The following is a 21,220-nucleotide window of genomic DNA, read 5'->3' on the forward strand; positions in this document are numbered from 1 at the left end:
ACATGTACATCATCAAAATCAAATTGGAGCCATTGAAGAAAAAAAAGATTAGGAAATGAGCTAGAAGAGGAAGAAAATGGTATTTTAAACAAATTTAAATACAAAATACTGGTATGATAAACTTACTATGTTTTTTTATTGTTTATGTTTAAAAATCTTGCTAAAACTGTAGACAATAAGACCGACTGACTGACAGATGTATAAACAAAAACATTGTGATGGATGTGGAATACAGATGAAGTGATTTTATTTAAGTCTATTTGTTGTATGATAAATGAAACCACCAGAAATCAGTACTTTGAAAGAGAGGGGATATAAAAACAATCCAAAAAGTCCAGAAGGTTTTATTAAATGTTTGATCTAGTGATTTTTGAGGGATCGATATCAGGCGGTCGTGGTGCTCGATATTTTAGTATAAATCTAAAAATTAAAAAAAAAAATCGGATCACGAGGAAATTGTTTTTTTCTCTCCTAGAAGTTAATATGGACGTATAACAGTCATAGTAATATCGACTCAAAATTCAATCCTCAATCGATTAAATAGATAAGCATCATAATTATTTTTTCCTACAATATATGTATTTGTCTATCTCTATACATTAAATAGTTCAAATTCTGATAACTCTTGTAAAAAAAAAAAAAAAAAAACATTAAACAGTTTGACCTTTGAACTCGATAGAAACTGAGTTAAAGTTGTCACGTGTTTTATAAACAAAAACAAAGAAATTCTTTAACATTTCAACAATAGGAAAAAGATAATAAATCATTTCAACTATTTTTCCTTTTCATGACTATATTTTTCATTTTTCAATCCTATTAATCTTCATTACAGATATTCCAACTGTGGCCGAAACACCCATCGAGGAAGTGACAAATGCTTTGTATGGTAAAAGTATTAAATTTGCAATGACACATGATATAGAATTAAAACTACCCGAAATGATGTTCGATGGTGCAACATTTCGTATATCACCACAAGCGATAGAGGGCAATGGGGTCATAGCTAAATTGGAATTGATACCAAAACAACAATCGGAAGCACGTTTGGCGGGAAAAATTTTAATGAAGAAAATACGTGAGTAGGAATAATGTTGGTTTAAACTGAATAATAATAATAAAAAAAACCAACAACTAAATTTTAAATTTATTCCAACTTAATCAAAAAAAAATTAATTATTCTTTTAGAAAAATTCTTAAAAAGTAAATTGTTGCTGTCATTCTTGGCTTTGGTGCTCATAATCAAAATCATTAAAATTAAACTGTTTTGGCTATTGCCACTGGTGATTGGTGTTGGTGCTGCCAAAAAATTACTTTTGAAATTTTTACTATTTTTGTTTCCTGCTCTATCGCATCTCTTCAAATTGTGTTCATACTATCAACAGACGTATCATTCGACTAAATATCATCATCACCATCATCATATTAATCATCATCATACGGTGAGTCATCAATTACAGATTTATACATGAATTTTATTTGGGAAGTGCTTGCTTTTGATTAAGCATCAGCGGTAGTTTTTTTTTTTTTTTTTTAATCGATTTAGATAAACATAGACATGGAAACGGAATACAATAACAAAACCGACTCAATGAAAGTGAAATTTGATTATGAATTGGTTATAATGTGAATGAAAGTGAAACCGTTAAATTGAAATTGTTTGTGTTTTCTATTTCAAATCGTAAATAATTGTTTATTAAAATATTCTACCAACGTATGTACATATTTTTTGAGCTTAGGGATTTGTTGAAATTTCCGCAATGAAACTATTGTTGAACAAAATCATAATCGTACTTGGGAATTTTTCATTGACATTATAATTTCATTGCCATTTAGATTTGTATACAGAAATAATTTTCCATTAAATAGAGAATATTTAGAGAATATAAAGGAAAACAAGTAAGAGTTCTATATTGGGCTGTGCCAAATCTTATATACCCTTCACCATAATGTGTTAAAAAAAGTCAGTACGAATTTTATTACAAAAAATACCAATTGTAATACGGTATGGTACCAAAAAGTCCCCTTTTTGGGTTCTCACTTAACCCGTGCTCTACATGCATAATTTTATATTTCTATGTTCAATATTATAGAAAATTCAAAAAGTACCCTTTGAAGAACGACAAAGTACCAAAAAGTACTCTTTTAAAGGTTCTGACATAATCCAGGATCTACATGCAATTTCATGTTTCTGAGTTCAATATTATAAAAAATTCAAAAAATACCTTTTGAAGAACCGAAAAAGTACCAAAAAGTGCCCCTTAATATGTTTTCACATAATCCGGGCTCTTCATACTTAATTACATGTTTCTAGATTCAATATTATAGAAAATTAAAAAAGTGCCTTTTGAAGACTGAAAAAGTGCCAAAAAGTCCCATTTTATACGTTTTAACTCAAAAAGTACCTTTCGAAGAACGAAAAAGTACCAAAAAGTTTCCTGTTATGGGTTCTCACTTAATTCAGACTCTACATACTTAATTTCATGTTTCTAGGTTCAACATTATAGAAATTTCAAAAAGTCCCCTTTTATGGGTTCCCACTTAATCCAGGCTCTACATACTTAATTTCATGTTTTTTAAAAAGTACCTCTTGAAGTACGAAAAAGTACCAAAAAGTCTTCTTTTATAGGTTCTCACCTAATCAAGGCCCTACATGCTAAATTTTATGTTTCTAGGTTCAATATCATAGAAAATTCAAAATATACCTTTCGTAGAACGAAAAAGTACCAAAAAGTCCACTTTTATGTGTTCAGGGGCTAAATATTTAATTTCATGTTTCTAGGTTCAATATTATAGAAAGTTCAAAAATTACCTTTTGTAGAACGAAAAAGTACCAAAAGGTACTGGCCTAATCCAGGCTCTAAATACTTAATTTCATGTTTCTAAGTTCAATATTATAGAAAATTCAAAAAGTGCCTTTTGTAGAACGAAAAAGTAACAAAAAGTCCCCTTTTCTAGGTTCTTACCTAATCAAGGTTCTACATGCTAAATTTCATGTTTCTAGTTTTAATATTAGAGAAAATACAAAAAGTACCTTTTGTAGAACGAAAGAGTACCAGAAAGTCCCCTTTTATGTGTTCTGGCCTAATCCGGGCTCTACATACAAATATAAAAACATAATAAAGAATTATTATATATGTACATAAGTTATTTATACCCGGTGTTGCTCGTGTTTTCCGCTAATTTTTATACAGTTTATTTTAGTGAACCTTGGTGCTATAAACTGGGAGAATCGTTTGACTAGCGATCTTACTAGTAGCCCGCAGGGTAAAGTTTCGTACTTTGTGTTAACCAAGTTATAGTTCTGGTTAAAACCAAAAGACGCGACTAATGCACAGTAAAGTAATTATTTTGAAATAAGTTCAGTTATTGCCACAGTGAAATCAAAAACCTCTCAGGGGACTCTGGAGCTAAATTTCGGGAATGAGTTGATACCAAATGAATGTTCGATGTTTTTCCTATGAATGTGTCGTAGGAAACAGTGGGGTGTTTGGTAATGGAGTAAAAACTTTTCTTTAGCTTATTAGATGGATTCGTACTTCTATCTATTCGATTTCTAGGTGTTGTCGCCGAATCAACAGAGGCCATACCGCTGTGGTTGTAAAAAGAACGTGATGCTTCTGTAACATCTAAGAAGCTATGCAACTGCCCAGCGTTGTTCCGGGATTAGACCGTGTTACGGCATGTTCCGGGTTCATTCCGTATACGCTTGGAAATGTTATGGTCTGATGACCTTGTTGGTGTACCAGCGACACTTTTAAAGTCGGTGTTGCTGAGTTGAAAATCGGCGAAGAATGGATTGTCGGGGGAACGGGATGATCTGGTAATATATTTCGATTTCCGCGTTTTCAATATAGATATGCCAATTCTGTCTCTCAGCTTCGATCCATCCGTGTAACACTATATTTCCATGGTTGTTCTCCATGGTTCAGTGTCTGATTTTCGATCGCGTACTTCTAATGTTTGTAACCGTTATATGACTTGACCTACATACTCCATTAGTTAATTCTCCTAGAGATAAGAGGCCATCGGTTGCGAGCGTTGCCACATGTCTGACATGCATTTCGATTGAAGAAATATTCCGTAATGTTTGTAGAGATTTCAGTGATTTTGGTCCCACATATAGCGCTGAACTCTTCATAGTATTTATACAAAGAAGGAATACGTCTAGATATTAACGATGTCGACCACAATTATCGTCCGGCCCAAGCACATTATTTTTGATGTTATTGTATTGAATGTTATAGTATTTAGGATCCCATCGGCTTTTCTAAATAAATAATATAAATACGACAGCATCATCGTAACACCGCAAAATACTATTTTTCTATTCGTATAATTTTACGTTTATTGTTTTGAAATTTTGCGGTGTGATTTTATTCAGTTATCTGATATTATTTCGTGTTAGTTCTCAGAACAAATAGTGATTGGATATTAAAATACCAATAACAAAATAAAACCAACATATATTAAACTTTTATTTAAAACGTGGTTGTTGCTTTCTCCTAAAATGAATCTATTTTTATTGCATCAGATTTAAAATATGAACATTTTATGAATTTATATTGCACAGAAAATTTAAGTTTATTTTTCTCAAATAAAACGTACTTAAAAATTTAACAACAATTTTATTACTTAAAACAATTATTAATTCTTAAAATAATTACACATCAGAATTGATTAAACAAATCGATTATTGAATATGCAAATCTATTTTTAAGCGAGTTATACTTGGATATTTTTTTAATCTCAAAAAATGATATCATTCGCATCGTAGCATATAATTCTCATTTAGTTAAGAATATTTTGGCTATAAAAAGTTGAGTTTTTTTTTAATTTTATTACCATATTAAATAGGTGTGTTTAAATGTTAATTAGTAATTTAAATATTTTTTTTTTCCTAAAATGTTCTTAATTCTAAAATCATATACGAATCAAGCTCAAATCAAGCCTGTTTTAGGATTAATTCAATCGTTTACATTCTTAAATCACTTTTATCTCAAGTACTTAACGGATCAGTACTTGAATGGAGTATTTTGTGCTTTGTTGAAGGAAAGCAGTACTTACCGTACTTCTGAAACCACTACAGATCGATTTGAGTTCGTATTTATTTTGTCCTTCTGAATTTCATTTAAAATTGAAAATTAACAGAAACAATTACCTGAAAAGGAAATAAAAAAATTATATTTGGTTAAAATATGTACATATGTATGTATTTACAAAACAACATGTATTGTATACATATTTGTGTGTATTTTGATTATTAAATTAATGTTTCCTTAACAACTGATATGAAATCATATCCAAATCAACATCATAAAAAGCATCAAGCGATATTAAAGTATTTAAAAATTAATTGATTTATAAACAAATATGTATATAATTTTACATTTATGGCAATAATTTATTATTAAATTTTATTTAGATATATAATAAACATTGTTTGTTCTACATAAAAAAGTGTTAAAAAGGATTTACTTTTATTTTTGTTGGTCGTTGTATTTATGTTAGTTCAACAAATTTTTAAACCATTGAAAATTTATTTCTGTATTAAACATCAAATAAACCAAAAAAATTGCAGACAAACAGACGTTTAAAAATAAATTTTGAAAAAACAAGTAATGGAAACCATATGACTGAAATCAAAAAAAAAAGGCAATAAAAAATGATATAAGAAAAATCTTCTACATTTATGTATTAAACGAAGAGCAATAAACAAAATAACATAAAGGATCAAATAAATTATTATGCTGCCAGGGAAGAGGTAATTTTTGAAAAAGAATTTATAAATCAGAAAGAATTTGTATTCTAGTACTTCAGCAACGTTATATTAACCACCATAATACATCCACCCATAAATTAAGACATATTTGAAGGGCAAATTAATAAAACGTGATTTTAAAATATTAGAAAAATTTCAACAAGTTTTCAGAATAGAAGGCAAATATTTATGAAATCTAATAAATACTGTTATGTTATGTGCATTACAGTAAATACTCTTCTACTTCTAGGCAATTCATGTCGTATGTACTCTTGCCAAGTTTAACTTACCAGTAATGGCATTGTATTACCTAGGGAACGCAAAAAAATAAATTCTTAACGGCTTTGTTTATATTTAGAATCTTTCTTGCTTATTCCACAAAAAAAATGGTGCCACCATATACCCATCTCTGTCTTTAACAACCATATGTTTAAGAAAGTCATAAAATAAAAGAAGAAAAAAACTGGAAACGAATTCTAATAAAAAAAACCATACATCATATGAGTATATGATTTCCTTACCACACTCACAGATAAATTGACAATAAATATTTTGTTCTTAAATGCAAACACAAGCGCAAAACTTCATGATATTAATCAAATTTCACAAACAACAAAAAGTAATAAAAAACCATATAAATTGAAAAAAAGAAAAATTTAGACAAAAATTGTATCCACAAAGATAAAAAACAAGAAAATATTTGAAAACAAGTCAAAGTAATAAATTCTAACTTTTCACATTCATTTTAGGTTGTACCTGCTTGGCATAGTGCGGAAAATTCTCACATACCAGAAATTATATACACACATCCACCCAAGGGACATGTGTCGGCGTATTTGCATGGAGCTCCCATACACGAAAGTTATGGACCACCATCACATGAACACTTTGAAACGGGCTGGGCAAATTCGGGTCCCGGTTTGGGTTCAGAGTAAGTTATTAATTAGTTTATTTATACACGTTTATTCACTGCATATTATTCCATTCTCTGTTTTCATTTCACATACACAGCTTCATTAGCGATATAAATCGTGTTGCACATATTGATGACAAAACAAATTCATTTAAACCGCACTCAAATAATGATGCCAATGAATTGCATGGTTGGGGTTTGGGTACCACCCCAATCAATAATTTGGCACCGAACAAGAAACGACCACCACTTCAGCAAAACCAACAGCAACAACATAATCCAAATCAAAGATTTTCAACAACATTACAAAAACCACCCATTAATCAAGCACAACAACCACAAAATTACCAAAAACCTCAAGCCACTAGTCATACATTTAATCCCTTCATACAATCTCCCCAGCCACAACCAGGTGACAAACAAAGGTATATTCATTCGTAAATACTATCTGTCATAAATATACATGCTCATAATATCTATGCACAATCAGACAGATAAATACTATAATTTCTACTTACATCCATTAATAAACTTTAAGATTAAAGTTTAAAGTAGAACATTTTAAATAAATTATGTATTAATGTAATGGAAAATTCTCTTTCAGCTTTTTCAACAGTAAATACCGCAATAATATAGCAGCAGCACAATCGGCTCCTAGTCCTGTCTATACACCCGCGAGACAACCTTCACTACCTCCTTTGCAAAATCAATTAAAGCCACAACAAATACAGGCGGCATTAACGCAGGCAGCCCAAATAGCGGCACAATATGATCCAACGCGAAATCAAGAACAGCAACAGGCGGCAGGTGGACAAAGCCTGCAACCCCAACAGCAACTTACGGTGAGTTTTCGCTTTATTTTTATTTGTTTAATTATAAATTTCTTAAGAATCTTTTACAAACATATGCAAGAATGCAAAAACATAGAACTCTTAAATCTTTAAATTAAGTCATTAAAAATAACACAATTAAACAATATATAACTTTTTTGTTGCTTTATTAACAACGTTCACATAAGTTCTGCTAGTAATTTCCACAAAAAGCTTTGCAATCCTTAGAGATAGTGAGACTCGATTAAACCTTGTCTATCTGTATGTTCGTATACTATAATACAGTTCAAGATCAGTTCTAGTTCAGTTCTAGTTCAGTTCTAGTTCAGTTCTAGTTCAGTTCTAGTTCAGTTCTAGTTCAGTTCTAGTTCAGTTCTAGTTCAGTTCTAGTTCAGTTCTAGTTCAGTTCTAGTTCAGTTCTAGTTCAGTTCTAGTTCAGTTCTAGTTCAGTTCTAGTTCAGTTCTAGTTCAGTTCTAGTTCAGTTCTAGTTCAGTTCTAGTTCAGTTCTAGTTCAGTTCTAGTTCAGTTCTAGTTCAGTTCTAGTTCAGTTCTAGTTCAGTTCTAGTTCAGTTCTAGTTCAGTTCTAGTTCAGTTCTAGTTCAGTTCTAGTTTCAGTTCTAGTTCAGTTCTAGTTCAGTTTCTAGTTCAGTTCCTAGTTTCATAGTCGTAGTTCAGTTCTAGTTCAGTTCCTAGTTCAGTTCTAGTTCCGTTCTAGTGCAGTTCTAGTTCAGTTCTAGTTCAGTTCTAGTTCAGTTCTAGTTCAGTCTAGTGCAGTTTCTAGTTCAGTTTTAGTTCAGTTCTAGTTCAGTTCTAGTTCAGTTCTAGTTCAGTTCTAGTTCAGTTCTAGTTTCAGTTCTAATTCAGTTCTAGTTCAGTTCTAGTTCATTTCTAGTTCAGTTTATAGTTCAGTTCTAGTTCAGTTCTAGTTCAGTTCTAGTTCAGTTCTAGTTCATTCTAGTTTCATTCTAGTTCAGTTTTAGTTCAGTTCTAGTTCAGTTCTAGTTCAGTTTCTAGTTCAGTTCTAGTTTCTAGTTCAGTTTCTAGTTCAGTTCTAAGTTCAGTTCTAGTTCAGGTCTAGTTCAAGTTCTAGTGCAGTCTAGTTCAGTTCTAGTTCAGTTCTAGTTCAGTTCTAGTTCAGTTCTAGTTCAGTTCTAGTTCAGTTCTAGTTCAGTTCTAGTTCAGTTCTAGTTCAGTTCTAGTTCAGTTCTAGTTCAGTTCTAGTTCAGTTCTAGTTCAGTTCTAGTTCAGTTCTAGTTCAGTTCTAGTTCAGTTCTAGTTCAGTTCTAGTTCAGTTCTAGTTCAGTTCTAGTTCAGTTCTAGTTCAGTTCTAGTTCAGTTCTAGTTCAGTTCTAGTTCAGTTCTAGTTCAGTTCTAGTTCAGTTCTAGTTCAGTTCTAGTTCAGTTCTAGTTCAGTTCTAGTTCAGTTCTAGTTCAGTTCTAGTTCAGTTCTAGTTCAGTTCTAGTTCAGTTCTAGTTCAGTTCTAGTTCAGTTCTAGTTCAGTTTTAGTTCAGTTCTAGTTCAGTTCTAGTTCTAGTTCTAGTTCTGTTCTAGTTCAGTTCTAGTTCAGTTCTAGTTCAGTTCTAGTTCAGTTCTAGTTCAGTTTAGTTCAGTTCTAGTTCAGTTCTAGTTCAGTTCTAGTTCAGTTCTAGTTCAGTTCTAGTTCAGATCTAGTTCAGATCTAGTTCAGTTTTAGTTCAGTTCTAGTTCAGTTCTAGTTCAGTTCTAGTTCAGTTCTAGTTCAGTTCTAGTTCAGTTCGATTTTAATATGTACATATAAAACTTCCATTAGGAAACAACATTATTCATTTACGACTTATCAAAAATTCTCAAAGGACAATGGTGTTTTTTGGTACTTCATTACGTATGATTATTATTTATTGACAAGTCGTAAACTAATTATAACTTATACGCACCAAAAACATCTTCAAAGTATTGGTTCAATATTGCAACGTCAAAACAAATACTTTTTGAAGAACGAAAAACAGTAATTTGTATATGAATTCTAAGAAAATCAATTTGAACATAAAAATTTCATTGACCTTTTTTCAATTCCTATTAAACTTGTTCGTTTTTGTTCAATAAATCCTTTTATAATTTTTGTATAAAGCCTCATGTTTGCCTAAAATAAGTAGCCAAAAAATCCTGGGTTTAAGTGAACTGCGACTTGTTTGTTTATTTTTCACAGTATTACGAGTATGTCTGTAGGTATTGTTGAGAAAAAATAAATAAAAAAATACCTTAATGTTTACATTAAATAAGACGACATGAGTGGATTAAAGTGTTCTATAAAAATAACCAAAACATGAAGCTGCATACACATCGACATTGAAAGTTGAATGAACCATCAAAGTAAGCATTAAAAAAATTTTCACTTTCAAAATATTGGCAAAGTTGCAAAGTGATTTGTGCCAAAGCTTAAAAATTTGCCAACGTGTGGCTTATTTAATTGGAAAAGTTGGTGTTTTCTTAAGAAATTCAACAATAACGTTGCACTTGTATATTCAAATAAAATTTCAAGTGACTTTTGTTTGAGTATATTTAGAATAAATTAAAACATATTGCAAATGTCTGTAGTTTTATTTTTGTATTTGTATAGAGATTTTAAAAAAATCTAAATTAATTTAACATTTTAAACGTTATTTATTTACTCTAATTAAATATTTAATTTATTAACGTCATATTATGTAAATTATGTACATATGTACAACCACTCTGCTCAAGTATTCGAGCTATGTAATCTATGACTATTACTGCCCCGTTTACAAACACGCTGATGGGATTGCCTCTGTGTTGAGGCGCCAACATCACCTAAATAACCCGAATCCATAAAAAAAAAACTGAAAACACACTGCAGTCCACTGTAGTGAATCTGGTATGAACAGAGTAAACCCTGAACATACTCGGACAAGGAAGGAAAATTCAATGGTATCACTTATATAAGATACGTTACATTCATCACCATTCAAACCAGCAAACTTCTTATTCATCCGACTCGCATTCCTTTAGGCGACCATAAAGTCCTTAAAAGAAATAAGCTTATAAGCTTTATTTTGAGCAAAATAAAAATAGAAAAAATTGAACAGATTGAAGAAATATCTACTACCTAAAGTACTTTGAACAACTTTTGCTAGGACCAACAGGTGAAAAGTTATACTCATATGAAAAAAACCCTGTATGACCAAAATGTCCAACTTTGACTCCATCTCCAGACAGTGCTTGACTGATAGAGCTGAAAATTTGTTGTTGGCCTACTATCCAATAGTATTACGCTTGTATTTATAAAAAAATCTTATTTTGCTTTTAATGCACTCAATAGTTAAAGCACACTTTAGCCTTAAAAACCATTAATAAAATTGTGATATTCATAAACAAATAATAAACGTATATTAACTATTGTGCTGATTTATGTTTAAGTTGGCAGCACTGTACAATATCGCTGTCATTTTATGTGTTAGTGTTGCGTACAATTAGGATAAAATATTCGTTTTTCTTAATTTCAGATTTTTGTTTATAATAGATTTTTGACAATAAAAACAAACTTTTAAGAAAAATAAATATATATATATATATATATATGGCTTTAATAAATGTCTATTTAGTTCAGATGTATAAATATAACATATAATTTCTAATTATTATTAAAAGTATCCTAATAACGGATATTTTGCGACAAAATATACATCACTATGACACATTTTCTTATTTTTACTTATTTTCCTTGTAATTTTTGATAAATTTTTGCAAATATTGATAAATTTCATTGATATTTGACTAATTTTAATGCCGGCGAATATATTTTGCATTAGTATAACACTAATCAATATAATTTACATGGTTAATTAATTTATGGCATTATATTTAACCAACAAACTTTGAAAAAGCCAAATCAAATGATTTTGTCCATCATTTGGTTGACAGACGGGCATTTCCAAATTGCCTAAAAATAGTGCTGGACAATTGGAATATTGTCAAATATTTATGCATTAATCCAATAATGCCTAGATTCGAGTTTTTTCCTCAAAATATAATCGTTTAAAAATTTTCTGGGATTTTATTTACAAATTTGTAAACGTTAAAATTAGAATTTTTAGATTTTATTTTAAAAGAAACCATAATTAGTTTTCGCAATCAACCTAAAATTACCGGAAAAATCTTTATCTGAGAAAAATATTATTAAAAATCAACTTATTGTTGGCTTAAAGAAGGGTCGAGCCCACAATAAAATTCTTCTAATTGTCAATGGTTTATTGAAGGTGTTTTAAGCTATTTCACGTTTATAAATACGATTTTCCTGAATTTTGCCTAAAATTGTTTAATAAACCAAAAATAAGTTTTTATAAATACAGCCTGGTGCAAATTTAATTCAAATCGATTTTTTAAGTTGAGTCACTTGACACGAAATTGCCCATTAATTAAACATCAACGTTTAAGTCATGCACTTTGCTGGTTTGTTGAATTGCTGGTACTAAAAATGCACTTTTGTTTAAGTATTTAATGAACATGTTGGGTACATGTTTAAGTGCCATGCATTCACAATCGTTAAATTTAAGAAAATTTTCAACACTTTTTCTGCCACACACAAATGGGAAAATCAGCCATTGTTCGATGTGTCACAAAGGAAAATTTTTAATTGGAGCAGAAATGTTTAAAAACACAAAAGATTCCTTATGTTGGCTTTTGAACTTGATAAATGAAAATTCAATGTTGCAAATCTACTATTGCGAAAAAAATGTGATTTGTTTACATTTTTATACTATTTTTTTGTTAATAGTCTGTTACTAACAATTGAGTGGTAAATGGCATAAAACAAACCACAAACGTTATTGTTATCGTTGGCTTTTAGGTCCCACTACCTTTATGTAATGATTTGGCATTTCTAGAGGCACATTTCATGTTGTAAACAAAATGAACAATTTTTTTTAACATTGCTGGAATTAATGTTAAATTTGTATGAATATGTTGTATGCAATATTATTGTGTGCGATATTTTCAATTACTTGTTTTGTTCAGTCATGTTGAACACGTTGCCTGTGTACTCGCAACAACGAAAGTGTGTCACTCATTCACTTGATGCTTGCAAAGTTGTTGATAATAATGATAGCGCTGGTGATGAAAATTACATACATACTAAACCTTTGAACAGTGTAACAAAATGATTTATTTATTTTTTTCTTACAATGTTTGTTAAAAATGTAATGTTACTGTAATGTGCTTTTAATCTATTTTTTACAACTTTTCGTGTCGGTCGATCCTCGCAATAAAACTACAGATAATTCAATGAAATTTGTTACAATTATTAGACCAAGGACGAATCATAATTATTTTGGTTGAAATCGGTCCAACCTTTCATCTAGCCCTGAATTTTAGGAATATAATATTTATGAGGATCTGTCATAACTCTTGCACCTATATATCTCCTCCTATTCCAGGAAATCAGTTATTCATTAATAAATTTCTTAAATATGTACCTATGTATATCTAAATTATAGTAAAATTCGATATAAGTGCATTATTATAAAACATAAATTTAACTTTAAAACAAGTAAGAAATTACAGTCGTGCGAGGCGGACCATATAATACCCTACACCTGATACAAAAATAAAATGTGATTTAGTTTTCATAATAAAGCATTTAAGTTGAATTGTATCTTGTCTCAGATATACTTAAGCCATTTATTGTTGAATAAAATTGTGGACATTTAAGTCAAATTTTGAAGGGGGGCACTTTATAGGGGCTAGGCTCAAATTAGGCCCTATAATTATAACATTCATGAGGGTCATTAAGGCTAGTATAGAACTCGGTTTTACAGCTTTTTGTTGAGATAGGAGTATATTAAACATAATTATGAACTTAAAAGGCCTATTCGGCGGGTTCAGTTGTATGGGGGCTAGGTGAAATAATGGACCGATATTAACCATTTCAATACGCTTCGTCCCTGGTACCATAGAATATCAGGCACAACATTTCATTGAATTATCTCCAAAATTGAGACCTGTAGTTTGATTTCAAGGTTTACAAGCCCTATTTGGGGGTTCAGTTGTATGGGTGCTAGGTGAAATAATGCACCGATCTTAACCATGCCTATTCATCCCTCGTACCATAGAATATTATGTACCAAATTTCATTGAATTTTGCGACATTGAAAATTGCGACCTGTAATTTGATTACAAGGTTTACATGGACGGACGGACATAGCTAAACCGACTCCGAAAATAATTCTAAGCCGATTGGTATACTTTAAGGTATGGTACAGGACCAATATTATTGTGCGTTAACAATATCAGCACAAACCCAATATACCCTCCCCACTAAAGTGGTGTAAGGTATAAATATACTTATATTTGGTAAAGTGTGGCATATGCAAACATTGATCACCACTGTTCTATCGTTAAGCATGAATACATTTCGTAATGTTTTTTTTGTTCATTTAAATCATTAAAATATTTTATTTGATTTGCTGGAAAACATCAAATACATGTCTTTATAAAGTGTCAAAGTCACTGTCAATCATAATTTATTTATGAGCCTTTCAACACAATATGTCAATATTTTAAAGCATTTATTATTATTTATATTTTCATGTTGTTTTACAACACGTGTGTGAAAAAGAGAGATCTCGGCGTTTTAATTTTATGAACATGTTATTTCATGCATGTGAATGTAGTATTATTTTTCAAATTCTGGGTGTAGATTACGAAATATTTGCTGCGACGTTTTGATGTGTGAGTATTTCTACTAATTTTTGATATACATATTAAACTTCTTAAGTCAAGACCATAGTCCAGTTTTTGTTTCCACCATTAAAAATGATGTACTATATCGATTTCAATCCGTAAGTAACACACCGCATCATAAATAAATAAATTTGGCTGTAATAGTAATAAAATTGTGTTCGGCGAAATTTTGACCGAACACCGAACTTTTTATAAAATTTTGTTTTATCATATTTTTATATCATCAAAATTTAATTTGAATTATCTAGTTTCGAATATTAATCTTTGATTTCATTTGTAACATCGAAATTTTCTAGGTTCTTATTCTCAAAAGATCTAGACATGTCTGTCACTCAGTCAGTCTCTTGAAAAAACGATAGGACCTAAACTATTGTTGCAGTTTGATTGGTATTCAAAATGGACAAAATCGGTTTACATTAGACATGGCATCCATATAATGTTCGCTTTAGAAAATTACTAACGTTCATAACAGGCTTAAAAATACTAGTATTTTTATGAAATTATAATTAAATTTTTTTATGAACCAAAATTTCATATAAATTGGCAAATTGAAATTTGCGAATTGTGTTAAGTATTGTATATATATTTTTATTTTTTTAAAAACTAATTTTACTGATTCATTAAAATTCTTTTTGATTTCGATACATATTTAAAACGGAATTTTGATCACATTGGATCATAATATCATGTATAACAATATTATGAAAAATACAAAAATATCATGATGAAATATTTTGACGGTATTTAATCCTATGATATTTTAAAATTGTTACAATAACGATAATATGTTTAGACTACAATCATAATTTTAATCATAATATGTTGCTCTTAGAACATGGTTATCAAAACCATGTTTTTTCTCAGCGTGCTCTTACAGATAATTATATCATTGTCAATAAATCGTTTAAAAACCAAAAATAAAAAAGTATTATTTTTCATTAAAAAAAGTTCGTGTTCACCGAACTTTGAAAACCGAACAAAGTTCGGGTTCGGCCGAACTTTCAAATTTACCGAAGTTCGGGTTCGATGTTCGGTACCGAACGAAATTTTGAGTTCGGTCGGACTCTAATAATTACCCTATCAACACCTGTTACATTTTTTGATTACATCAAAAGAGTTTTTAATATCCTTAAGATATGATTCTGAATAGTGGGCGTGGCATTTCTTACTAAAATTAATTTATATTTTTTTAAATAAAAATTTAAGGAATCTATAGTTCCCTTCAAATTAAGAAACTTATTGGCACAATATGAAGTGAGCCAAATTGTACAAAATTCCATATTATCTATGTGTGTAATAATTACCATGATGTAATAAGAGACCCCAAAAATTTCCTTTCATTCTTTCTCTATAATTAGGCAAACAATGTAAATACTCAAACTTGCAACTTTATGTCTGTTAAAGTATATAAAGTTAAATTGTTCTAACACTTCTGGCAACTACATTTCGTTATAAACGTTTATGAATATAAAAAAAAAACATTCCCGCTTTACACATCATTTAATCGACTTCATCGACTCCATTAAATGAAACGACACATTAAAATATATCTAAAAATACTCATATAATATTTTCTACTTGATTGCACCATGATTTCTATAAACATTTTCTTCCAAAGCATCTTAAATTATCTAGCTTTTTACTCAGTTGTGCGAAATAAAAAGAGCAACAATAATGATTTTTATTTACTGAAGCATACTATACACAAAGATTATTTAAATATTAAATATTATAAATACTTAATACTAACGAAATACAAAAGAAAAGAAAAATAACAAACAATGAAAAGTTCTGTTTTCAAACAAATCACTAAAAGAAATATGTACAAGTATATCCTTTTCTTAGTTAACTTTTTCTGTTCCGTTTCTTTGTTTGTTCTTTTAGCCGGAACTTTCTGCTCAATTAAAGGAAGCCATAAGAATACAAGCTGAACAACGTTTGGTACAACAGCAGCAGCAAATTTTAGATAAACAACCATTTGTACAAGATGGTCAGGTATGTAATTTACACAAAAAAAGGTTAAGTTTAACTTTAATAACCCTCTCTCTTTCACTATAACAGCCCTTAATGCCATTGAATTATGATCCATTTTATAGTCCAATTTTACTTAAAATCGATAAGATTGTTGAACAATTGGGTGTCACGGATGATTTATGTAAAGAACGTTTAGTTTGTAGTATGTACAAGGATCCACAACGCTACAGTCCGCATAGTAATTTTGTTTCGGCGGAATTGAGTCGGTAAGTAATTTTAACTCGTTACTTTAACAAGGTGATGATATAGGAGGCAAGTACTTACAACGTTCGCTTACAAATAACTACTTAAATAAGTACTTACAAATAGGGAGTAAAAAAGTTGTTTCTCACACAGAACTGGTACTCTTGTTCTTTAGTCGTTAGTAAGTAAAAAAACGATAATTAAAATGTGAAAAAAGAACAATAAAACTCTTATTAAAGTATTTACTTATTTGATGGATTTGTTAGACATTATAAGAGTACTTAAAAGTAATGTCGACACTATATAGTAGTCACTGAAAAGTAAGTTGTTGTATAAGTATTACCGAATTTTTGCTGGAAACATAACAACTATACTTTTCTCCTAATCCTTATTGAAAAGGGTTATTGTTCTAAAAATCATTTAACAAAGAAATTCAAAGAACATAATAAATAAGTTTCAGGAATGAACATTCAAAATTCCAGCGCTAATGTATTATGGAACAAACAACAAGATTCACAACAAAGAGCTTTGTCATTTTGTTAAAGCTTTTAAAATGTAATACAATAATTTCTACTTGACACGTAGTTGAAGTTGTATGACAAACAAATGCCTATTAGAGCATGTAGAATAAAAATTAGAAAAACTGTTAAAAGTAACAATAAACAATGCAAACGCAATGACAATAAATTTGTAATAAGAGTTTCTTGATATAAAATTAACTGAATATTAAATTGTAAGTACAAAGACCAATTTTAATTTTTTTAGGCATATTTTTATACCATACACCACTATAGTGTGCTTATGTTTGTCATGCATAAAAATATTGGTCCTACACCCACCTTAAAGTAAACGATCAACTCAGAATCACTTTCTGAGTCGATTAAGACATGTCCGTCTGTCTGTCTGTCCGGCTGGCTGTCTATGTAACTCATAACTACGTCAAGTATACTACTATCTCACTAAAAATTGCCACAACTTAGTTTTATATAGGCGTAAATGACCGTTTAAATTTTTATAATGATCGGCCGTCGTTTGACCCTAGCCACCACACAAACCCCCCATTAAAAAATAACTTAAACGTCCAAAAATTTACTTATGACCATTAGTATAGCGATGAAATTCAGCATAACTAACCTTTATATAAAATACATCCCTCTTCTCAATTTGTTGAGGATCGGCCTATATTTGACCCTAACTCCCATATAAAGCCTCTCTTAGAAATTTAGTTTTTCATCAATAAATTGCTTAAATACATTGGAATTAAGGAAAAATTCAACATAAAATTTCTTTATTTAAAATAAATAATTTTCAAAATATACTAATGGTGTAGGGTATCATATAGTCGGCCGTGCCCGACTATTCCTTCCTACTTGTTTTTTGCAATAAATTTATGTAAAAATAAGGAAAAAAAGGCCAATAATCTTAATATTTTAATTGTCTTTTTTTTATGTAACAAAAAAAAAAATTCCATTTAAAATTTTTTTCCAAATTAAATTTTTCATAAAAAATTAGTAACCTTTTTTTAAACTTTATCTCATACTTGTTGCAGCCATAAAAAAGTGATTTTTTCCATTCAACATATTCTTAAGTTAACCAATCTTTAGTATTTATAGGTTTCTGTGGTTAATATACAGGCTTGGGGGGTAATGACTACATTTTCAATTACAATTACATTTGAAGTAATTGTAATTGAAGTTTTGCCAATTACAATTATTTTTAATTGTAATTGAAGTTTTGCCAATTACAATTACTTGTAATTGTAATTGAAGTTTTGCCAATTACAATTACAAATAATTGTAATTAGTTATTTGTCAATTACACATTACAATTAATTGTAATTGGAAAAATTTCAATTACAAGTAATTGTAATTGGTTATTGTTCAATTACACATCACAAGTAATTGTAATTAATCTTGTAATTAATTACTTTGTGTAATCAATTCATAAGTATTATGCTGATGTTTGTAACACTTACAACCATAAGTCCTGCCTCCATCTTAAAGTATACCAATCGGCTTAGAATAAGAATTTTCAGATTTGATGGACCATGATGTCCATCCGTCTGTTCTTCGTCTGAGTAAACTTTGGTCGCAAGATGGACAATATATATTATCTTATCAAAGATCAGTACTAAATTAATAAACATTAGATCCCATATAAGGTCGCTTTAATTCATTTAATGTTTTTATCTTTTTGGAAACAGTAACTTTTTGGAAACATTAAACTTTTGCTAGGACCAATAGGTGAAAAGTTACACTTACTTCAAAAAAAAACCTATATGGCCAAAATGTCCTACTTTGACACTAAACTGCCCATATACATTCTACAACCACATTGCGGTATCATATTGTCTACTATGACCACTTTTAATTTCTTACTTGTTTTCATCTGAAGTCACTTTCTTATTTTTCTGAATAACTTTTTATACTAGATTTTTGGTCAATTTCCTTTTCTTAATGCAATGGTAAAAAATTCTATGGTCATGCTTTTCGTAAATAAAATAAAAAAATGGGAAAAATAGAAGGCATTATTTCTAATTTAGACCTTTCATCAAAAAGTCTTTACGTCATAAGGTATTTTTAACCAAAAACATGTCCTGGTACATATTAGATATTAAAAAAATATTTAGAATATGACAATGTTATTGTTGGTAATAATTAGTTTGTATTAGGGTCGTAATTTGAACAAATGTTGTTTTCGATAAATCTATGGAAACGATTTTCATACATATGTACATTCATACTGTAATTAGCTTAAGCGGCACAGTTATAAACAATTAGGGTTCTATAAATCGACTTTCGAATAATCGAACAAGTCGACTATTTTGTTCCAAAAAAGTCGATAACTCGACTATCGTCTATGAAAAAAGTCGAAAAGTCGACTTTGTAAATAAAAGTCGAAAAAAGTCGATAAGTCGAAAAAAGTCGAAAAGTCGAAAAAAGTCGAAAAAAGTCGAAAAGTCGGAAAAAGTCGAAAAAAGTCGAAAAGAGTCGAAAATTTTAAAAAAGTGGAAAAGAGGTCAAAAACTCTAAAATAGTCGGAAAAACTCGAAAAAAGTAAAAAAATAGTCGAAAATAGTCAAAAAGTCGTAAAAAATTAAAAAGTCGAAAAGTCGGAAAAAGTCGAAAAGTCGACCATTTATAAAATACTAGAAGTCGAAAAGTCTAAAAGTCGACTTTGAAATAAATGAAAAAGGTCGAAAAGTCGAAAAATCGACTTTTCATAAAATGGAAAAAGTCGAAAGGTCGAAAAGTCGACTTTTAACTAAATGCAAAAAGTCGAAAAGTCGACTTTTCGTTTCAACTATAGAACCCTATAAACAATCACTAAATACCTATCTTATTGGCGTTGTTAGTAAAAGTGACGTAAAAAACTTTCGTTTATATTGAAGATTTCTGTTAATAATTTCCAACCAATTTAAAATGGTAAGGTATGAACCATGAAGATATTTTTGAATACTATAGCGTATATTTCAAGATAATACCTTGATGTCAATTATTTGACACGTGTTGTTTTGTTAATGATTTAAACTACATATTTATGTGAGTTTAAACTGATTGTAATATTTTTAAAACACCAAGGGATATAATATTTTTAAACACCAAATTCGGCAAAATAAATGCTCTTGATTGCAATCCGACGAGATATGTACATTCTTCAAGTCTAGTCGACTGTCGACTTTCTACAACTTTTGGCTAGGACTAACTAGCAGCTAAGTTGGCTAGAACTAATTAGCAAAGTAAATAATACCAATGCATGCAGTTTGAGAATATATAGAATATAACGTTAACGTTTGCCACAATTCATGAATTTTGTTTTATCTCTAATTTATGTACATATGTAAGTGTGTACATCTATCTACATATAAATATATGTATATAAAAATCAATGTATGTTTGTTTATTTGTACCTTTATAGGAGGCTAAACTGAAGCACTGAAGCGATCTTCTTGAATTTTCTGTGTATGTTCCCCTATATCTGGAAGGAACTATAGGCTACTTTTTATTTTGAAAATGCAAGTGGGAGGGGTGCCACGCCCACTTCTTCAAAAGTCGAATATCTCGGAACATGGTACAACTAGAGTCCTCAAATTTTTATGGACAATTTTGACATCCATATGATTATTTGGTGAAAAAATTGGAGGACTAGAAATGGGGGGCGTGGCATCCCCCATCTATATACATATATATATATATATAAAAATGAATGTGTGTTTGTATGTTTGGACTTTATAGACAGCTAAACGGCTGGGCCGAATTTGCTGAAATTTTTACCATGTCTTCCTGTATGTCTGGAAGGAACTATAGGAACTAATTTCAAGTGGACGACGTGCCACGCCCACATTCAAAATAAGTATTAAAAGTCGCATATCTCAGAAACTGCAAGAGTTGGAGTCCTCAAATTTTGTATGGACAACTTTGACATCCATAAGAATATTTTGGGACAAAATGAGCGGAATGGTTATAGTGGGCGTGGCACCTTTCATATGAAGTATATCTGAGAAAATATAATAGATAGAGTCAAATCTCAAATTGAATGATTATTTAAGAAAAAAGGGGGCGTGCTATCAGTAGGTGGCGTGGCACCCCCCATATAAATTAAATACAAAAATTCGCTTATCTGGAAAACTATTAGAGTTAGAACCTTCAAATTTTGCCGAAGAACTTTAGCATCCATGTAAACATTTTGTGTAAAAAATTGGCGGATTACCAAGGGGGGTGGCGTTGCTCCTCCCATATGAATAAAATAGAGCTAGAACCTTAAA

The 21,220-nt window shown here is 30.1% G+C and overlaps 1 protein-coding gene across 6 annotated transcripts in view; it reads left to right on the forward strand.

Moving 5' to 3' along the window:
* The window catches only part of LOC119605856, a 63,489-nt gene that overhangs the window by 40,369 nt on the left and 1,900 nt on the right, over positions 1 to 21,220 (forward strand). For 5 of the 6 annotated variants that reach the window (XM_037959192.1, XM_037959200.1, XM_037959208.1 and 2 more), the window contains exons 3-9: positions 833 to 1,075; positions 1,186 to 1,439; positions 6,508 to 6,689; positions 6,770 to 7,096; positions 7,276 to 7,513; positions 16,123 to 16,233; positions 16,300 to 16,478. In XM_037959192.1, the coding sequence (XP_037815120.1) occupies positions 833 to 1,075; positions 1,186 to 1,439; positions 6,508 to 6,689; positions 6,770 to 7,096; positions 7,276 to 7,513; positions 16,123 to 16,233; positions 16,300 to 16,478 (1,534 nt within the window). The remainder of the gene's footprint in view (positions 1 to 832; positions 1,076 to 1,185; positions 1,440 to 6,507; positions 6,690 to 6,769; positions 7,097 to 7,275; positions 7,514 to 16,122; positions 16,234 to 16,299; positions 16,479 to 21,220) is intronic. The other variant, XM_037959225.1, reaches the window with a different exon arrangement.

Source organism: Lucilia sericata, unplaced genomic scaffold (assembly GCF_015586225.1).
Source record: "Lucilia sericata isolate MDLA Ls3-8-SP2 unplaced genomic scaffold, ASM1558622v1 Contig000015F_arrow, whole genome shotgun sequence".
Lineage (NCBI taxonomy): Eukaryota > Metazoa > Arthropoda > Insecta > Diptera > Calliphoridae > Lucilia > Lucilia sericata.